General features: G+C 33.5%; 1 protein-coding gene across 1 annotated transcript in view; it reads right to left on the reverse strand.

Moving 5' to 3' along the window:
- LOC123665049 (inositol polyphosphate-5-phosphatase A) overlaps positions 1–20201 on the reverse strand; it is a 48596-nt gene that overhangs the window by 9120 nt on the left and 19275 nt on the right. The window contains exons 3-8 of the mRNA XM_045599401.1: positions 11290–11457; positions 4884–5009; positions 4142–4270; positions 3471–3632; positions 1562–1686; positions 393–473 (exon numbers count right to left, since the gene is read on the reverse strand). Coding sequence (XP_045455357.1) covers positions 393–473; positions 1562–1686; positions 3471–3632; positions 4142–4270; positions 4884–5009; positions 11290–11457 — 791 coding nt within the window. The remainder of the gene's footprint in view (positions 1–392; positions 474–1561; positions 1687–3470; positions 3633–4141; positions 4271–4883; positions 5010–11289; positions 11458–20201) is intronic.

Genomic DNA, 20201 nt, shown 5'->3' on the forward strand with positions numbered 1-20201 from the left:
AAGTTTATTTTTAATATTTATATATACATATACATATAAAATATTTATTTCCAGTCTGATTGTTAGTCCTTGTAGGGATCCTCCTCACCAAGCCTCGAAGACCACGTCAAGCTGTCGCTCCCAGTTGTTATCATAAATAGCTGATAGTGATCGTTACTCATAGTTAGGAAAATATAAGTCAAGCGGCACTGTCGCAGCGTGGTGGATTAAGTTCTGATCCTTCTCCTACATGGGGAAAGAGGCCTAGAGGCCCAGCAGTGGGATATTACAGGCGGAAGCGATTGACTACGTGACGAAAGCCTAAGACGCCCCTTTGGCTAAGCGTGGTATTTTTACGACCCTCCCCCCTCCCTGAAAGGTCACGTAGTATGGATAGGTTCCCTTATCTGTACCTGGAAGTGTGCCGGGCGTCTGGTTGAAGCAGTAATCTTGCGGACTGAGATAGCAATACACGGTCGCACCAAGCGGGACATCTGGAAATATTTTAATATTTTAGTTTCGTTAAATTCAAAAAACATTTTACAAACACATTTACTTTAAGGATGGATCGCCCGTGACCATAGCGTCTGCGTCTAAATCTATGGGTTACTTCGGCTATTAAATTATCTACGAAGCATAATAAAGTATATACATAAACACTGAACAACATTTAATGCGAAATTTACCGATGATAAATAAACGTACGTGTTGTTGCCAGTATTGGCCAGATTAGACAAGGCTTCCTAAATACAGAGCAATCAAAATTCGACAAACATTTGGCATGTGCGGGAATCGAATCCGCGACTGCGAGTGTAACAGCCGATTCCTGTGACTATTGAGCCTTCAAGTCTTGTTCTATTTGTATGGACAAAACAAATTTGAAAAAAAATGAGTGTGCAGTAGACCACACGACTGAAATAAAACTTACGTAACGTAACTCTCTCTCTTTCTATCGTCTCTAACTTATATCTCCCTCTCAACTTCCGTAATTCCGATCACACTTTTCGTAACGCTCTCGTCAAGCATTTACCAGCTTACTCCCCAAATCAAGCGTGCGTAAAGAAGTTTTACTTCAAAAAGTGAAACAGTGACGACAGAAGTGAAACTTCTAAAAAATAGCCTACGAGAGATTTTTTCACCGAGAACATAAAATACAGTATGTATATGTAAGTAAGTATTATGTATATGTAAGTAAATGTATTTGGTGTACATGTACGTTTGTGACTATAACATGTTCATATGTATGTTACATAACATTTTTGCGCCCCATCCAACACTTCTTATTTAGTCCTCTGCCCAAAGGTTGCCTGGAAGAGATCGCTGTATTAGCGATAAGGCCGCCTGTTGCAGCTGATGCAAATTTTATTTTTATATTTCATTTGTTATGCTGTTAAAACCTTGTATTAGTGTGCGAAAGTGTAAATAAATAAATACAGTGTAATGTATTCTATCCCACTCTCTCCTATACATTTATGTATTTGTTTCTTTGTCGTGACGCATCTTCGTTTCATCGAATTTCAAATCACAACGATTCTGAAGAAGTTCCCTTCAAAACAATAGCAACTTATTATTTTCAACTAACCTAGTCTTCATATAATGCGTGGGTAGATGGACATCCTCTTCGAAGGGGTACGAGGGGGGAAATTTAACTGGAAACTCGTATAGATGAGCCCGGAGAGATTCTAACTCCCGATCGAACTTTTGTAGCTGAAAAATATTGGAAGATTTAGCACAGTATAGGATAAATAGGTCCTCTTTGACCGGTTGCTGATAAAGCTATATGACGAATAACGGTATTCAACAGATAAAACTAATATATTTTCAATAAATACACTGAACATAATAAATTCAAAATTTTTTTTTAAAAACCTAGAGCGCAAAATTTATTCAGTTCTATTGGTGCAAATAGTTTATTGGCAGTTTAAAAGTGAAATAATGATACGCCTAACACTCAATTGGTTCTAATAAATATAACTAGACCGCGTCAAAATCAGGTATGGGCTATACAAATGTTCGCCATGTGCGGGATCGAACACACGACCACAATCGCAACAGCGAATTAATGTTGTGACCGATACGGCAGTGCGTCATCTATAAGGGCCTGTTTTACCAGTTGTGGATTATATCCTGCATATAAGTTACGATTAGACTTTAGCAGCAGGAGGTAGAATAGGCCATTAGGATCTGTTTAATCTCAATTAATAAACTACAGCTTTTAATTAATATTTGCGAATAGAAATATATCATAAATATGTGGCGAACTCGTGACGATGATTGACTCTACAATCACATCACATCATCACTACAGCCTATCGCAGTCCACTGCTGGACATAGGCCTCCTCAAGTTCGCGCCAAAAATGGAGTGAACTCATGTGTTTTGCCTATAGTCACCACGCTGGGCAGACGGGTTGGTGACCGCAGGGCTGGCTTTGTCGCACCGAAGACGCTGCTGCCCGTCTTCGGCCTGTGTATTTCAAAGCCAGCAGTTGGATGGTTATCCCGCCATCAGTCTGCTTTTTAAGTTCCAAGGTGGTAGTGGAACTGTGTTATCCCTTAGTCGCCTCTTACGACACCCACGGGAAGAGAAGGGGAGGCTATATTCTTTAATGCCGTAGCCACACAGCTTGATAGATCATAAAAATGTGAAAAATGTTTTCCCAGTCAGAACCATTAAAAATTATAACACTTTGTATTTCGGTAATATGTATTTTTAATCATTTATTTTATAAGGATACAAGTAGTTACATCCTACCCTCTTATCTGCACTTGTTTTTCAATCCTTCATCATCATAGACAGAGAAAAGGGGATTATCTTGATTAAAATATAGAAGTAAATACTTGCAGAATAATATTACAGAGTAGTAACCTGCACAATTTAAATAATTTATTTCGCTACAATACTATTTTGTTAACTTTGACCAGCTCCTTACAATGTTTCATCTTGGGCCACACGGTAAAATCAGTGTGCCGTTTGACGTATGACGGAACTACGTGTTGAACTGAATCTTTGAACTGACCGCGCATCTAAGTTTTGTATAATTATATCATTCGTAAATCTTTAAATTGTAATATCGTTCATTTCATCCATTAAAATCATTATCATATTAAATCGTATTATTCATATCTCCTTGATATATTAATCTTTTAAATCTAAGTATATCCTTTACGTAAGTTATATTAGTGAGTAACAACTATAGGCATATTCGGATAGGCTGAATGATAGCTAGACGTTCTGGTGACCCCAAAAATACAGTGGAACTCGACGGTGAAAAAGAATAATACATTAAAAACTTTTATCTATTGGGTATCGGCATCTGTCAAATAGCGTTATCCACAACTGGGGGAACAAGCCCGAATGCAGTTATTGTTATTACTATAAATAAATTATTTTCGTAGTCATTATTACAGCTCAAAATATTGATCTTTTATTATCAAGTTTATTAATAGAGAAACAGCATTTTAAAATACAGTTTAATATACGTTGACTAACCCAGGGTTCCCTAAAGATCTTCTGGTGGTCGATATGAGCAAACTCCTTCTTTCCAACTGTAAGTACGACGCGATCATCTGCTTTCGAACGATACTGCAGTTTTGACGAATCGACATTCGCGCCGTTTTGTAGACGGCACGACGTCAATTCTTCTGTCACTTTCTGGAAAATATTGTGTGCGTTTTTATGTAAATAAATAAACATTTTTTTCTTCTATACAATCAGGTCGGCAAACAACCTGCAACACCAGACGCATCGCAAGCGCGTTTTTTGCTTTAGACTATAATCAAGCATTTGAAATGAATTCAGTGGCCATTCATGGTGCAGTAGTTAAATATTTGCAAAGCATAATACATTTGACATTTTGGCATTATTGATAATAATAAAACAGAGAAAACACAGTTTATATATTATTTTCAAAAGAGTAACTGCGGTGTTTCTTGTCGATTCTTCTCTGCAGAATCTACACTCTGAATCGGTGGTAGCTTGACTTTTAAAAATAATAATCACTTTAAAATTTTAATTTGTAAAATAACGATTCGAAAGTGCTTTTGAAGCCTCTTTGAATAAAGTTATTTTTTATTTTGAATAACTGGCCAAATGTATTGTATGTATTGGACATTTGTTTGTAGAATAGATAATGGTTATTTAGAATAACAGAATCAGTTTACCTTCACCACGCCGCCCGTGTCCGTCCGAAAATTGAAATCTCCGAATATGAAATACGGCGCGGAATTGACATCAGAGTGTAAATGACGAAGAGTGTGCCTTAGTGCGCGCCTCCTACTTCGACAATACACCTGAAACATATTTTTTTACACTTAAGAAAGTTGTATTTTTTATTTTAAGGAAGTAATTATTATATTAAACTTCAAAAATACACAAGTACATTGACAGGCAAGCACGCACGATCATACTCACATACTTGCGTATACACACGCACGCGTACACACAAATTTATATTTTTTAATATTCTTTCTAGTTACTTATTAAGAAAGATTAAAGCTATTACGTAATGCTTTTAATTTGAAGCTCTAAAATAATACTATGCTATGCCCGTAAATTCAGGGCCTTAATTAAATTTAGTGTAACAAAAAAAAAAGCCAAAAGACATACTTAATAATATATTATATTTAAAATTGTTTAGTTGTTATTAGTAAGGTTGCACCATTTGTTTTTTTTTTTTTGTGTGTACACAATATAATCCATATTTAATGTAAGCATAGAAAAATATCTTACAATTAGCTCACGTTAGACAAATGTTATCCAAATGAAAACAAGGGTAGTTTAATGAAAACCAATTACTAACAAAGGGGAGCACAGAAAATAATTTTAGAATCTAATAAGAAGAATCAATATTAAGAAAACTGAGTATGAAAATGAGGGTAGTGCGATAAAAATCCAATAACTTACAGAGGGAAAAGGCTCCATAGCCAGGAGATTGGAAGCGTCGTGGAAAAGGTGAATGTTGATGAACTCGATCGCAGTGCCGCGAATCGACCACCGTGTCCGCAGGAATCCTTTACGTGACCACTTGCACTGAAAAGGAGAATAAAGACTTTAATGACCTCGTTTTTTAAGTATAATTTTTCGTATAATTTATATATTGATTCGTGAAGCAAAAACTTTGTACCCTTTTTTTCGAAAATTTCGTAGACGGAGAAGTATGAACTTTTGCACACTTATAGTTTATACAGAGAAGGAGTGCAGAATGCTAATTTTTTTTTAAATTATTCATAAAAAATACATGAAATCAATAAAAAATATATTACACACACTACCATGTACGCGCACCACGCGCCCATTCTTTTGTTTAATGTTCAAACTTAGGTATAATTTTAATTAATTATGGCAGATTTTCTGACTGTGACCATTAGTAATAATTTCATGGCTAAAAAATATTATTCGGTTCAAGATTATATGAACGATAAAGATGTGTGGTTTAAGTGGCGCTATATTTATTATTCACTTGGCAACCTTAACATTGGTACATCGTGGAACAGACAAAAACAAAAAGGAAAAGACAAAATTTATGTACTGTATAACTCTTTTTCTTAAAATATTGGATGTTCAAAATCAAGTTTTAAATTAAAACGTCGTCTAAAAATAAATTTAAATTACCACTGATTTATAGATTCTAAGATTTGGATCAAATCAAGAACATTACTCGACTTTTCTGTTGAGCGCTGAAGATTACCAATATCAACCAAATCTGCAAAATTTGGACACTAATCAAACGTATATGATTTTTTTTTATGTCACTAGGTCGGCAAACAAGCGTACGGCTCACCTGATGGTAAGCGATTACCGTAGCTTATAGACGCCTGCAACACCAGAAGCATCGCAAGCGCGTTGCCGACCCTATACCCAATCCACCCAGGAGCTCTTGTCACCTTACTCACCAACAGGAACACAATACTGCTTGAAAACAGTATTATTTAGCTGTGGTTTTCTGTAAGGTCGAGGTACTACCCCAGTTGCTCCATATTTTGAGCAGGAAATTCCTGCTGTGCCCCACCTCAGTTACAAATGATGACAGATGACAAACCTATATAAAAAATCTAGAAAAAATTCATTCATCATTCATAAAACAGAAACTAGGATTAATTAATTGCTTTTTTTAGTTAGTTAAGACATCGTCCAAATGTCAATGTCATTGCAACAATTTTTTTTTCCTTTTTTTATTTGGCTCAAAATAAATTATTTATATTATGCTTATTTAATTAATTATTTTTCGACTGCCTACGTCGTATTACTTGTCGACGTAAATTGAAATCGTTTTTTTTTTTTTTTTCGTTTGCGAACAAAGGATTATTTGAATCGAGCAATCGTTGACCTCAACCACCTTTTTATGGTCCAGCCATTGACAAATTTAATTAGAGTATTGTTTCCTAATTTAAGCGGGTTTCGTGACATTGAACGACTGCCGAATATAAGTTTTCCTGTCACACATTCATCGAACTACAATCATAGTTCTGTAATAATAAATTTTAACTGCAGACCGAGTTTTACCGCTCAAAAATCTACCTATAAAAAAAGAAACGATCGTTATAATTAATGTACGTGCATAACTTTCGAACGACTGCACCAAATCTGGTAATTATTTTTGTTAGTGTTAACGAACACGAAAAGGTTTGTATAAAAGGAAATTATTATTTACGAGTATATATTACTCGTAAATAGTCACGACAAAAATGTGGCGTTACGAAGTTCGCCAGGTCAGCTAGTTTCTAATATTTTTATGAAATTAGTAGGTAGGTTAGTAGTAGGAGAAGGGTTAGAGCTCCCACACCACCGCGTTGCTCCACTGCAGGCTGAGGAAATTGTCAATATCGAACTAATATTATAGTATTGATAAATGAGGCTCAATATATGTTTCATCATTTGCTAATGAAGCTATCTGACGTATAACGGTATTCAACAGATAAAAGTTCATCAAGACATAAATCTCTTTCTACACTGTTAAAAATTTCTTTGGTAAACTTACTAAAAATGTGTGGGAAGTTTTAACGCAAAACAATTTAGTAAATTTACTAAACAGAATGCTTCAACTCAATTTGAGAAAATTACAAAATGTTTTTGGAAATTTACCAAGCAGTTCCAGAAGATTTAAATAGTAATTTTATCATACAGTTTTGTAATTTTACTCAAGAATGTATCATGAAAATGCTTAGTAAATTTACTATGCTGTTTTGTAACTATACTACTTAATTCACTTGAATTGAGTTTGATGAAATTGCAAAATATTTTTGGAGATTTACCAAGCGGTTACAGAAAATTTGATTAGTAATTTTACTATACAGTTTTGTAATTTTATTCAATAATTGATCATAAAAATGTTTAGTAAATTTACTACGCAGTTTCGTAACTACACCAACCAATTCATTTGAATTGGGTTTGATAAAATTACAAAATATTTTTGGAAATTTGCCAAGCAGTTACAGAAAATTTGATTAGTAATTTTACTATACAATTTTGTAATTTTAATCAATAATTGATCATAAAAATGTTTAGTAAATTTACTATGTTGTTTTGTAACTATACTACATCTACACTCGAAGCGCGCCGAAGTAAGTTCAGGAGTGCTTTGTTGAGCTCTGCGAGCTCATCAACACTTCAACATTAATGATTTTTGAGCTCTTCGAGCTCAAAAATTTTTTTTAGAACTTTTGCAACAACGATATCTTACGCATCAATTGACCGATTTTAACTTTCTGAATGCTATTCGACGCAGTTTCTCGAGTACTAAAAATGTTGTGAAGAGAACAAAATCGATAAGTCTCAAAATTTCAAAGTCATCTTGGAAAAACTTTTTTTTTGAAATTTTTGAAATGCCATAACTTTGGAACGTGTTGTTCGATTTTGACGTTCAATACGGCAATCGACGAAGTTTTTTGAGGCGTAAAAATGTTACAATGAGAGCGAAACCGATGAGACGTACAGTCTCCATGTTATCCTAAAAAAACGCTTGTTTTTGAATTTTTTCGATTTTTTTGGTTTTCGATATCTCACGAACGAATCAACCGATTTCGATTTGTACAACGGCAATCGACGCAGTTTTTTGAGCACTAAAAGTGATGTAAGGAAAACAAAGTCGATAAGTCTCAAAATTTCAAAGTTATCTTGAAAAAACGTTTTTTTTGGAATTTTTGAAATGCCATAACTGCAAAACGCGTGGTTTGATTTCGATGTTCAAGACGGCAATCGACGCAGTTTTTTGAGGCCTAAAAATGTTACAATGAGAACAAAATCGATTAGACGTAAAGTCACTAAGTTATTCTAAGAAACGCTTGTTTTTTAATTTTTTCGATTTTTTTGGTTTTCGATATCTCACGAACTAATGAACCGATTTTGATTTGCAAAACGGCATTCGACGTCGTTTTTTGAGCTTAAGAGCTGATTAGGTTATGGAATTGATCGGTGCAATAGCCAAAAAGTTATTCTAAAAAAACATCATTTTCGAAAAAATTTTTTCGCGGTTTTTTTTTAAATTTCTCAAAATCTACCGAATCGATTCACTTCAAATTTTCAGGAAGTCTAAGTTGAGTAGAACCCTTTCGAATGCCACGAGTCTCGTTTCGATCGGTCAAGCCGTTCAAAAGTTATAAGAGGTTTACATGCGTACACACACACATCCACACAGACATACAGACACCCTCGTAAAAATAGTCAGGGAAGCTTTCTAGGGCCTTTAAACGTCGAGATATGATGAAAACTCGACTTTCGAAAAACGGGGTAAAACCAATAACTTCCCGATTTTTAAAAAAAATTTTAATTTTTTTAGAGGGAAGTTAAAAATGCTTTATTAATCATAACTTTACTATATATAATTTTCAAATCAAAATTTTACATATAAATATGATATAAAAATATTGATAAATTTTTAATAATTTCAATAATATGTAAATAAACATTTTTTTTTGTAATCTTTCAAGAAACTATGGTAAACCGAAATACTAACAATTTTGGTTCATCTAAAAAAGTAGTTACCCTATTATACTGTTAATTATACAAAACACTGTATAATTTTACAGTCAAAATAATAAAATTAATGAGAAGATTATTGAATTTCCAATGAATTCATTAGAATTCGAATTTAACTATTGTTTCACAATCTTACTAGACCACAGATTAAATTAAAATACGCACAATGTTTGTAAATTTACGAAGCTTGGAAACGAAAGTCGACAGCGTGTTTAGTAAAATTAAACAAGGCTAAAGAAAAATAGTATTTTTTAGTAATTTTACAATACATTGTGTAATTTTACAATAAGAATAGTAAAAATACCAAAAAAATTTTTTGAATTTTCAATAATTCCATTGTAGTTTCAATTACAATATTGTTTTGTAAATTTACAACAAAAGTAGGAATTCAAAACACAAATAATGTTCGTAAATTTAAGGTGCTTGGTATCGAAAATTGATAACCTGTTTAGTAAAATTACACATGGCTACAGACAAGTAGTATTTTTTAGTAATTTTACAATGTATTGTGTAATTTTACAGTTCAAATTGTAAAAATAATAACAAAATTTGTAAATTTCTAAACACTTCACAGTAATTCGAATTATAAAATATTTGGTAATTTTACAAAAAAATATAGTATCTCAAATTACTAAAAATTTTGGTAAATCTTCAAAGTTTGTTATTAAAATTTAATAAACTGTTCCGTGAAATTACAATACAAGTAAGATTTATACTCTAAGATTGTAAAATTAAAGCGCATCTTAGCAAATTTTCTCATATGTCTTGGAAAATTACTCAAAATGTGTTATAATTTGAATTCATACACACTGATTAGTAATTTAGCCATCTCATGTTGAGTAAAAAAATGATAATTTTACAAAAAAATTTTACAGTGTAACCATCACCTGCCAATTTATCTATCAAATATTTTTATTATACAGGCACTGGTGGATAAAGCTTATTAGTAGCTTGTGTTAGAGATAAATTTATCAGCAAGCGGTGAAACAGACTTTATATTGAAAGATTTTTTTTTTATATGAAATTCTTTCAAATATAATTTGATTAACAATAATGTAAGCAGCAAATATATTGAAACGCCTCAATAATAATTGAGTTGGTAATTCAAATTCTTGAATAAATTGGATTTCACAAATCAATTTCAATTGTGGATAAATTGTGTCGAGTCCTTACTTATTGGCAAAGCTTCTACATTTAATTTATTTTGTTGTTTTAATGTTTTTATTAAAATGTCTAGAAAATTCTTGACGATTTCTTCTTAGCAAATTCTATATTTTAAATCGGTGTTAGCTACAATAACTTTAATTATTTGATCAAAGAATATTGTAATTCTGTAAAGTAAAGATTCAATTGTTATAAAATCCTTAAAAAAAATAATTATTCCATTGATTTTATTTCTAGACGTTTATCCTTATCTTGATAATTTTGTCTTTATTTCGTTCATTTCAATCTTGTAAGAAATAATTGTGTTTGCTCGCAATTGAAAAAAACCGACTTCAATTACATCGACAAGTAATACAACGCAGATAGACGAAAAAATATTCAAGTAAATACGCGTTATCAAAGATTACTCAAAAAGTTGTTACCAAATCTCGATGAAATTTAAATGCGACCACATGATAAACATCAGCTTTCGATTAAATTATAAATCATCATAATCGGTACATCTAGTAAAAAGTTATGCGGTATAATACAACGTAGGTCGACGAAAAAATTGTCAAGTAAAAACGCATTATTAGATATAACTCGAAAAATACTTGTTAGATCTCAAATAAATTTAAATAGGAACAAATGACACGCACCACCTTTCGATTATTATTATTATTATTTATTTTTTATCGAAATCGGCCCACTCTGTCAAAATTTCTGAAGTACATACATAAAAAAAAATACTATCGAAATGAGAACCTCCTCCTTTTTTGGAAGTCAGTTAAAAATACTTTATATCTGTACTAATAAATGGAGAGTCGTTTTTTTGTTTGGTTATACTGCGAAAACTACGTCACTGATCGAAATAATACTTATACCATAAGGTACGGCGTTTCGGAGAAGGTTTTTAGTATATGACATGTTGGTGATTACTTATCATGGAAAAAAATACAGATGGACAGAGGTCGCTTGTATTCAATAAATAGAGTGGTAATAAAGGAGTCAATGAAAAACGTAGTAAAGAGTGGTTATAATCTCGATACAATAGGAAATGTAGTTAATAATATATTTTCTACATACCAGAGAAATAAATTTGGGAATTTATTAAAACAAAAGTACCTACAACTATATGTTAACTTTACTATCATAATATAAGCGAATCTCATAGAGACAATAATACACTTACTTCAGGAAAAAAGTGCTGAGGGAATTTAGCCTTTTCCTTCGTCGTGACCTTCTCAATATTCCCACTGTTGATCTCCTTGCCCACGACGTCCACGTACGACTTCAGTTCGAAGTCCCATATCTTGAGATCCGTTAGACTGGAATGCGCGAAGTACATGTTGCCTAATGCCTACAATGCAAACAAATAAGTTACATTAAAACATGCAAAAGTTAAGTGACTGATCTTAGTCGACCATACAAATTATGATTTTTAATTACAAAAAAATTATGTGGTGTCATGGGACACCAGGTAGGAACGAAGTTCCTTCGGATAGTATAGAAGTTCTACGAGGGGCGGCTGAAAAGTTCTGAGCCTAGGGCATTAAGAGTCTAGATAAAAATCTAAATAAAATTCATTTTTCAATATAGTCCCCCTGGACTTCAATGCACCTTTGACATCTTTTATAGAGGGCTTGTATCCCTGATAAAAAGTAACCCGCGTCTTTGGCTAGAAAATGTTCATTAACGGCCACCTTCATCTCTTCATCATCCCTAAATCTTCGTCCCCGTAATTATTTTTTCAAATTTTTAAATAAAAAATAATTGCTAGGTGCCAGATCTGGACTATAGGGAGGGTGATTTACTTCATCGAAGCCAGTTTCTCGCAAGGCTTGCCTCGCAATACGCGCCGTGTGAACCGGCGCGTTGTCTTGCAAAAACAAAATTCCTTTGCTGATTTTACCTCTTCTTTTTTCGACAATGACTTCGCGAACTTTTTTTAAAAGCCGAGCATAATACTCTGCATTCATTGTAGTTTTTTTCGGAAGGTAATCTATGAGCAAAACTCCTTCGCAATCCCAAAAAATGGTGGCCATGAGTTTGGAAGCCGATATTTCCACCTTGAACTTCTTCGGCGGTCTTTCCCCCTTCTCTATCCACTGCATTGACTCCTGTTTTGATTCTGGGTCATATTGTCGGATCCACGTTTCATCAACGGTGACAATACGAGTGCAAATTTCTTCCAAATTATCCTTGCACAAGTCTAAAAACTCTTCAGAAGTTTCAACGCGCTGCTGCTTGTCAAGTGGCGTGAGCATTTTTAGCACCCAACGCGCACTGACTTTATTCATATGCAAATGATTGTGCATAATATCTCCAACTCGTTCCTTACTAAAGCCAAGCTCTTCTGCTATCTGCCACAATTTTATTCGGCGATCGTCCAGTACATGTTTTGTTCTTTTTCAATGTTTTCATCGTTGACTGCGGTGTTCGGTCGACCCGAGCGGGGGTCATCTTCCAGAGTCTCTCTGCCTTGTTGGATTAGGCGTGTCCATCGTTTAACCGTGGCTGACGACGGTCCAGATTCTCCGTATACACTAGAAGTTTCTTCAAAAATTTCTTTTGCTGTTTTCCCCTTTTTAACGAGGAATTTGATGACGGCGCGATGCTCAAACTTCATTAAGTGCAGTGATGACTCAGACATGGTGATGTTTACGGTTCAATCACTCAAAGCGTAATGAAGCTAATGACGTGAAACTTCGCTTATATAGTGGGTAGATGTCGTTCAAATAGTGGCCCACCGGATAAGTAAATAGTACGACTGCAAGTACCCTAGGCTCAGAACTTTTCAGCCGCCCCTCGTAGTTCTTGATTTTTTTAATTTTGTTGGTTGTTTTTTAATTAAGTACATAAAAGTATTTAGGAAATTTAGTATTTTAGAAAGTAACAAATACCGTAAAATAAAATAAATCAAACAAAATAATAATAATAATATTTTAGTTTTACAAACGTCATATTATACAGTCGTGTGACTGCTATGACGTCACTTCCGTTATACATTTTTCTTACGGTTTTAGTATCACAATTTTGACAGTTCGGTCGCCCAGCCAAATGTCAGGCTTGCCGTAAGGAACTTCGTTCCAAATATTGGTGAAATGATCTGAAGAAATTGTAGACGACTTGCCAGAAAGGTTTCGAGTGATACTTGAAGAGCACAAAATGTAACAATAGTACGTTTCAGATTTGTAGAAAATATTCTTGTGACAAAAATATACGGTCTACTTCAAAAATATTCCAAAGAGAGAGAGAGAAATGGACCTTATATTGCACATTGAATATCAAACTCGTTTACCAAATGTAAAAGATATGACGATATTTATAATAATAAGGTTGACAATCTTGTGGAAAGTTCAGAAAAAGTCAGCTATAATATATGCTTCAGCCTGTAATATCCCACTATAGGACTCTTTCCCCGTGTAGGAGAAGGATCAGAGCTTAATCCACCACGCTGCTCCAATGCGGGTTGGCGGATATATACCCTACTATGAGTAACGATCGCTATCAGTTGTACATGATAACAACCGGGACCGACGGCTTCACGTGCTCTCCGAGGGACGGTGGGGCGACCCACAAGGACTGCACAAACACCCAGAGCACGGCAAACACCTGTATGGCCAATAGAAATGTTTGTCCTGTGCAGGGATCGAAACCGCAACCGCCAGCGCAACAGGTACAATCCATGGCTGTGACCGTTGCGCCAACGCGTCGTCGCGGCTATAATATATGACGACATGTATATTGACGATTGATTGTTAAAAGCAGACTACAGTTTAAAAGTCATCATATATATTAATATGCTAGCTAAGGTTAAGATGTTTGCCTCCCTTTTTAGAAAAAAAACCTCACAATCACTCCACATAAATTATATATCACTAGCTGTGCCCGCGAATTCGTCCGCGTGGATGTTAACAAAAAAGTTATTGTTCAGTTCACGGAGTTATAAAATAAATAAATCTCTAGAATAAAAGTAGCCTAAGTTACTCTTTTCACTACATTGCCAGTGAAGTCCCGTCGAAATCGGCCTAGCCGTTTCAGAGATTAGCCGGAACAAACAGACAGACAGACAGACAAAAATTGTAAAAAATGTTATTTTGGTATATGTACCGTGTATACATCCATATGCATTTAGTAAAAAGCGGTTATTTTATTATTTCAAACAGACACTCCAATTTCATTTATTTGTATATATTTTTTAGATAATTGGTTGCTCTACCGGCATCCACAACTAAAAAAATATTATTGCTTTTGTTTTTGTAAATTCATTAATTATATACACATAACGGCTTAAATTTTGAAATAACGTAAACATGATTGACGGCCGGTAAATTTTTTGCTCAATTTCAGGCGATTTTTTCCTTAAATCAACGCGGGTAAAATCGCAGTGCCCAGCTAGTAAAAACAATAATTACGATCTTCTTGAAAAAAGATTTTTTTTTTTGATAAATATATAAAGAACCAAAGTATAACATACCAAAATAAATTTAAACGATTAACGAATAGAATAATAATATTTATTGAGATTATCTTATAACAACATCCTTCTAACGCAGTGATAATAAAATTATTTTTAGCGATGACAGTTATCGGTTGCTTTAGGGATATTAATTTATAGGCATAAATATTTTTGTTTATATGTAATAGTCTGTGATTTATCATTTACGATCTTTCCGAAGTTATTTAAAGAATGAAAAGAATATTCCCGATGATTATCTATATACGAGTAAATAAAAATAAATAGCTAGAACGAAAACTGAGAATGAACTGGGGTAGAGCAGAGCAGGAAATTTCCTGTTCAAAATAGAACCTAGAAGATCCCGACTGGGGTAGTATCTCGACCTAACAGAAGATCACAGCTAAATAATACTGATTTCAAGCGGTGTTGTGTTCCTGTTGGTTTGTAAGGTGACTAGAGCTCCTGGGGGGATTGGGGATAGGGTCGGCAACGCGTTTGCGATGCTTCTGGTGTTGCAGACGCGTATAAGCTACGGTAATCGCTTACCATTAGGTGAGCCGTAAGCTTCTTTGCCGACCTAGTTATATTAAAAAAAAATACTGATGTTTATCGTGGTCTTAAAAAAAATAGAATATATATGCATGTACCGCCCATTACTTATTAACAACTGCAACAATTTTTTTTTGTGTGATCGTTATTTTCTGAACAAGGTTTGTATAAAAGAAGGTTTAAAAAATCATAAAAAATATGGCCGCACGATGTTCGGCGTTTGAAATCTTAGTACTTAAGCTAATTCTAGTTCTAGCCTGGAGAACTTGCTTTAAAGTTGCAACGTATAAAAATCAATAACTTGACTCGAGTGGGAACAAGAAACAGAGAGCTGAAAAAATTTATAATGTTAGAAGTTTAAAAACAGTTAAACTTTAGGAACACTTCGCAACATCTCTAACTAAACGGAGACGGAACATTTTTGGAATGATCGAGTTTTTATTGGCGCGTTAAGCGTGGATAAATCGTGATAGTCATTATTTATTTGTACCATTCAATTTATTATAAAATAATGAATATTATATAATTTTATTTTAATGTCTAAGCGTTAAAAGGATATCTCTCTTATTTTTTGAAGCCAGTTAAAATTAATTTAAAAAAAAGCAAAAACAATAATTATTCCTATACTTCGAGTTATTTTTATTTTCATTTTTTAAAAGTAAATTTAAAATATCTCTCATTCAAAAACAAAAAGAAAAACACACGAAACATCTAATTATTGTTGACCTATTTTAACATGGAGCTTAATTGTGGCTATTTTTGTCATGAAAGTGATCTCTAAACCACTATTTTTGGACGCCATTATCAACATGTCGGTCAACATGAATGACAAGGCTAAGCAACACAGCGCAATGTCTAAAATAAGTCGTTGAAATCTATAGCTATTAAATTTAGCAATGTGAAAAAAACACTTAAAATTAATATTTCAGACACAATACATAAACAACTAAATTGTTTGTTAATTTGTCGTAGGTAACTAATTAGTTAGTGTGTAGTTTAGTATTTTTAATTTGGTATTTCCCCCTTTTTTACAACGTATTTGTATGTGTTTTTATAGATGTAAGTGATGTACAAGTATCTTATATTATATCACTTCAGCCTATGGCAGTCCACAGCTGGACATAGGCCTCCCTAAATTCACGCCAAAAAACGGCGTGAACTCGTGTGTTTCGCCCATAGTCACCTCGCTAGGCAGGCGCACTGTGGAATATTTGGGTGCTTTTCGGATCAAAAGTCTATAACTTCTTAAATATTATAGATAGAGCTATCAAATTTTGTTTTAAAATAAAGTAATATATACAGATTCACATCAATCAAGTTTTATTGTTCTGGGTTCACGCGTTCTTTTTTTTTTAAGTAAATATAAAAGTCACAATCTGTTAAAATGGTATATATTTAGTTAAATGTGTTTTTATTTCAATACATTTCGTATAATATTTCTTTAACAACAATAAAGATTACTAATCCTTACTAATATAATAAATGTGAAAGTAACTCTGTCTCTCTGTCTGTCTGTCTGTCGCGCTTTCACGCCAAAACTACTGAACCGATTTAAATGAAATTTGGTACACCAATAGTCTAGAGCCTGAGAAAGGACATAGGCTACTTTTTAATGTGAAAAAAGTGGCGTAAGGGGTTGAAAATGGGGATGAAAATTTGTATGAAAGTATCGTTATTTTTAGAGCTAGAAATTTCAGACTTATTTTTTAGGCTGTTGAGTCGATATAAACAAATATGAATTTGCATATTTATTCGTGATTTCAATGGTTGAAGAAGGTGGATAGCATTTTTCATATCTTGTATTTTGTACTACGGTGGAAAGATAAAACAGTTTCTTTCATCTGTAACATTCTTGAGATAGACATATTGTGCTTTAGTCAGATCTATGTCGATGAAAACACTTAACGCTTCTTCGTCTGTCGGAACTGTTTCATTAAAACAGTTTTATTTTTTCAGCATCAGCCAACTTTAATTCTTCGACAAGTTTTGCCTCCAAATCCTCCCCTATCGAACGCAATCCTTGTAGATATGCATCCAGAATATGATCTATGCCATATTCATTTAGCAAAATAGAATTTTTCCTTTTTTTGCTTGATTCTGAAGAGTACTCATATAACACACACGGCCTCCCTCGTTTTCTAGTAGAAGATGAATATGTAAAGTCAGTTGGCACGTTTTCTGATCTCGGTATGGTCACGGAATATTCGGAATCCAACCAACTGGCATTATTTTTTAAAAATCGTTCCTTGACGCGCTGTGCTTCTTTCCAGCGTTTATAAAAGGAATATATATTATTCCTTTGAATATTGCCAATAATAAAACATACGTTGTCTTCAGAAACTTGTTTGTCTTTTAAAAATGTTGCTAGTGCCGCAGTTGTTTTTCCACCTTCTATGTATGATAATATCACGTTTAGAACGATTAAAAGTAGACATTTTAAACGATAAAATTGTCGTTAAGTACTTGACGAAACTACAACTGAATCCGTATTGGAGAAATATATTGTTACAGCGCTTTTTATACTGTTTTAAAACGTGGGATTCTTTTTAATATCTATTTTCCCACAGAAAATGATAAGAATAATAAAATGTTTTATGAGTAAAGTTATAAAAGTAAAATACAATTAGTTGATAAGTATACCACAACGTACTGATCAAAATAAAATTGGGAAACCGTAATTGATATTGATTTCCGTTCCCAGACTCGTGTTACAGTTTTTCATATATCTTCGTTAATAAGTGCAGCTAATTTTTTTATATGTTTTTCAAGAGTATCTAAGCTATAAATAAACATTAATTTCAAAGCATCGGGAAACGTCGATAAGTATTAAAAGCTTCGACGAAGTTCAGATATTTATGTTTTTCCTCCATGTGTTGTTTCATCGTAAACATATACATAATCCATCAAAAATATACATATTATAATATTTTTTACAAATCTTCTAAAAATGAGCTTTTCAAAAATATATAATCTTCAAGATTTTTAACTATATCTTTTTAAAAATTGTAAACAAAGAAGTTAAATTTTCTCATTAGTAAAACGGTTAACATTACTTCATGTAAAACAATTTATTTACGCCAAAAACATACTTAATTCTTACATAATATTAAAGTCTGACTATCGAACTATTAATGAAAATTACTAAAGTAGGCTATTTCCAACATTGGTAAAACTGATTTATGATATGCCTTTGTTCAGCCATATTCCACAGTGAGGCGGTTGGATGACCGACGGGCTGGCTTTATCGCACCGAAGACGCTGCTGTCCGTTTTCGGCCTGTGTATTTCAAAGCCAGAAGTCGGATGGTTATCCCGCCATCGGTCGGCTTTTTTTTTTTTAAGTTCCAAGGTGATAGTGGAACTGTGTTATCCCTTAGTTGCCTCTTACGACACCCACGGGGAGAGAGGGGGTGGCTATATTCATTACTGCCGTAATCACACAGCACTTATATAGTAAAAAATATATTGTTGCCGTAAATTAATTAATGAAATACGTCATAGGAGGCTATTTTTAATTTTATCAACGGTATGGCGTCAGAATTTTGTTAATAAGCGCTCGAATAAAGATTGAGAGCGTATATGTAAGCTAGTATCAGCTTATATTGATCAGATACGATATCAGAGTAATCCTTTAGTTGTTCCCTAAGTTTACGCACGATTTATATATTATATTTTTACATTGATGTTGCCGTGTTGTATATTATGTACTTCTGGAGATAGTAAATAATGTTATATATACTAATAAGGCGTTTATTATAGCAATAGGGAAGTAAATGAGAAAACGCTCCGCTTGATGATAAGTGCCATAGCCTATGAACACCTGCAACACTATGAGAATCATAAATTCGTTGCCGACTCTACTTCGGATCCTGCCAAGGAGCTCTACCTACACTGCTTGAGTACTATTTGTTTGTGATCTTCTGTAAGTTTCAGGTACTTTTCCCAGTCTGGCCATTCCAAATTTTATGCAAGATATTTTCTGCTTTACACTAACTCTTTAAAATGTATTGGCTTTTTATGCTATTTTTTCTCTAACATGAGTTGTAATGGTATTAGACGAGTCATCTTACTTCTTTGTGGTGTAATCTACATGAAAATTGCATTAAGTAATTATATCTAATGGCGAAATTATATTTGAAATATTAATAACGCTATAGAATTTTTTATAGCTTATCGATTATAAACAAATACTTTTTTACGTGTACGATCGTATAATCTATGCTGTCGAGACAACTCTGGTGACAATGATTCAAATAGTGTTTTCAACCACTGAAGTCTAATATGTGAAGTTAAATCTTTTTTTGGCATTAAGTCGAATTCTTTCATTTATCGACGGCGACTTGTATCGTAAATGTCATTAGGTACATACATACATGATTACATTTACAGAATGTTGGACTCCTAACTTCGTTCGTTTAAATGGTTCTGTAGGTGTAATAGATCTCGCTACACATGAAAAAAAAATCCTAGCCCATATTTCAATTTGACTTAATTGAAATAGACGAGCTACTGTGATAGATTCGTTCCGCATGGTACCTTTCGTGAGTGCGTAAACACGGCTATAATTTACAATGAAAAATATTCTACGAGTTAGTTAGAATTAATATTTCAATTCATCGATGTTTTTAGGGATAAGAAAAATAATACTGGACGGTTGTGCGTAAGTACGTACCGTACGTACAAGTAGCGCGTATATTAAGACAAAGAAAAATTTAAAAAAGAGCTTCTTGTCATGTGGAACGTAATCAATACACCTGCGGAACCCGCTATTTGAAGGAACGCAGTTACGAGTCGAACATCGAGTTTTGTTAGAATAAAAGTAAAAATAATTGTGTTTGCTGCTAGCAAACGAAAAAAAAACGACTTCAATTACATCGACAAGTAATACAACGTAAGTAGACGAAAAAAATTAACATACGCGCTATATACGGTCGAATTGAGTAACCGCATCCTTTTTTGAATTCAGTTAAAAAAGCTTAACATCCAACGGCTATTGAAGAGTAGGACTTGAACCCCGTATTGATCTGGAAGCCCACATCTTAAATGCTAGACCACGACAAATTGTATTTCTAAATCTGTATGGCGGCCATATAG

Source organism: Melitaea cinxia, chromosome 23 (assembly GCF_905220565.1).
Source record: "Melitaea cinxia chromosome 23, ilMelCinx1.1, whole genome shotgun sequence".
In the NCBI taxonomy this organism is placed as follows: Eukaryota; Metazoa; Arthropoda; class Insecta; order Lepidoptera; family Nymphalidae; genus Melitaea; species Melitaea cinxia.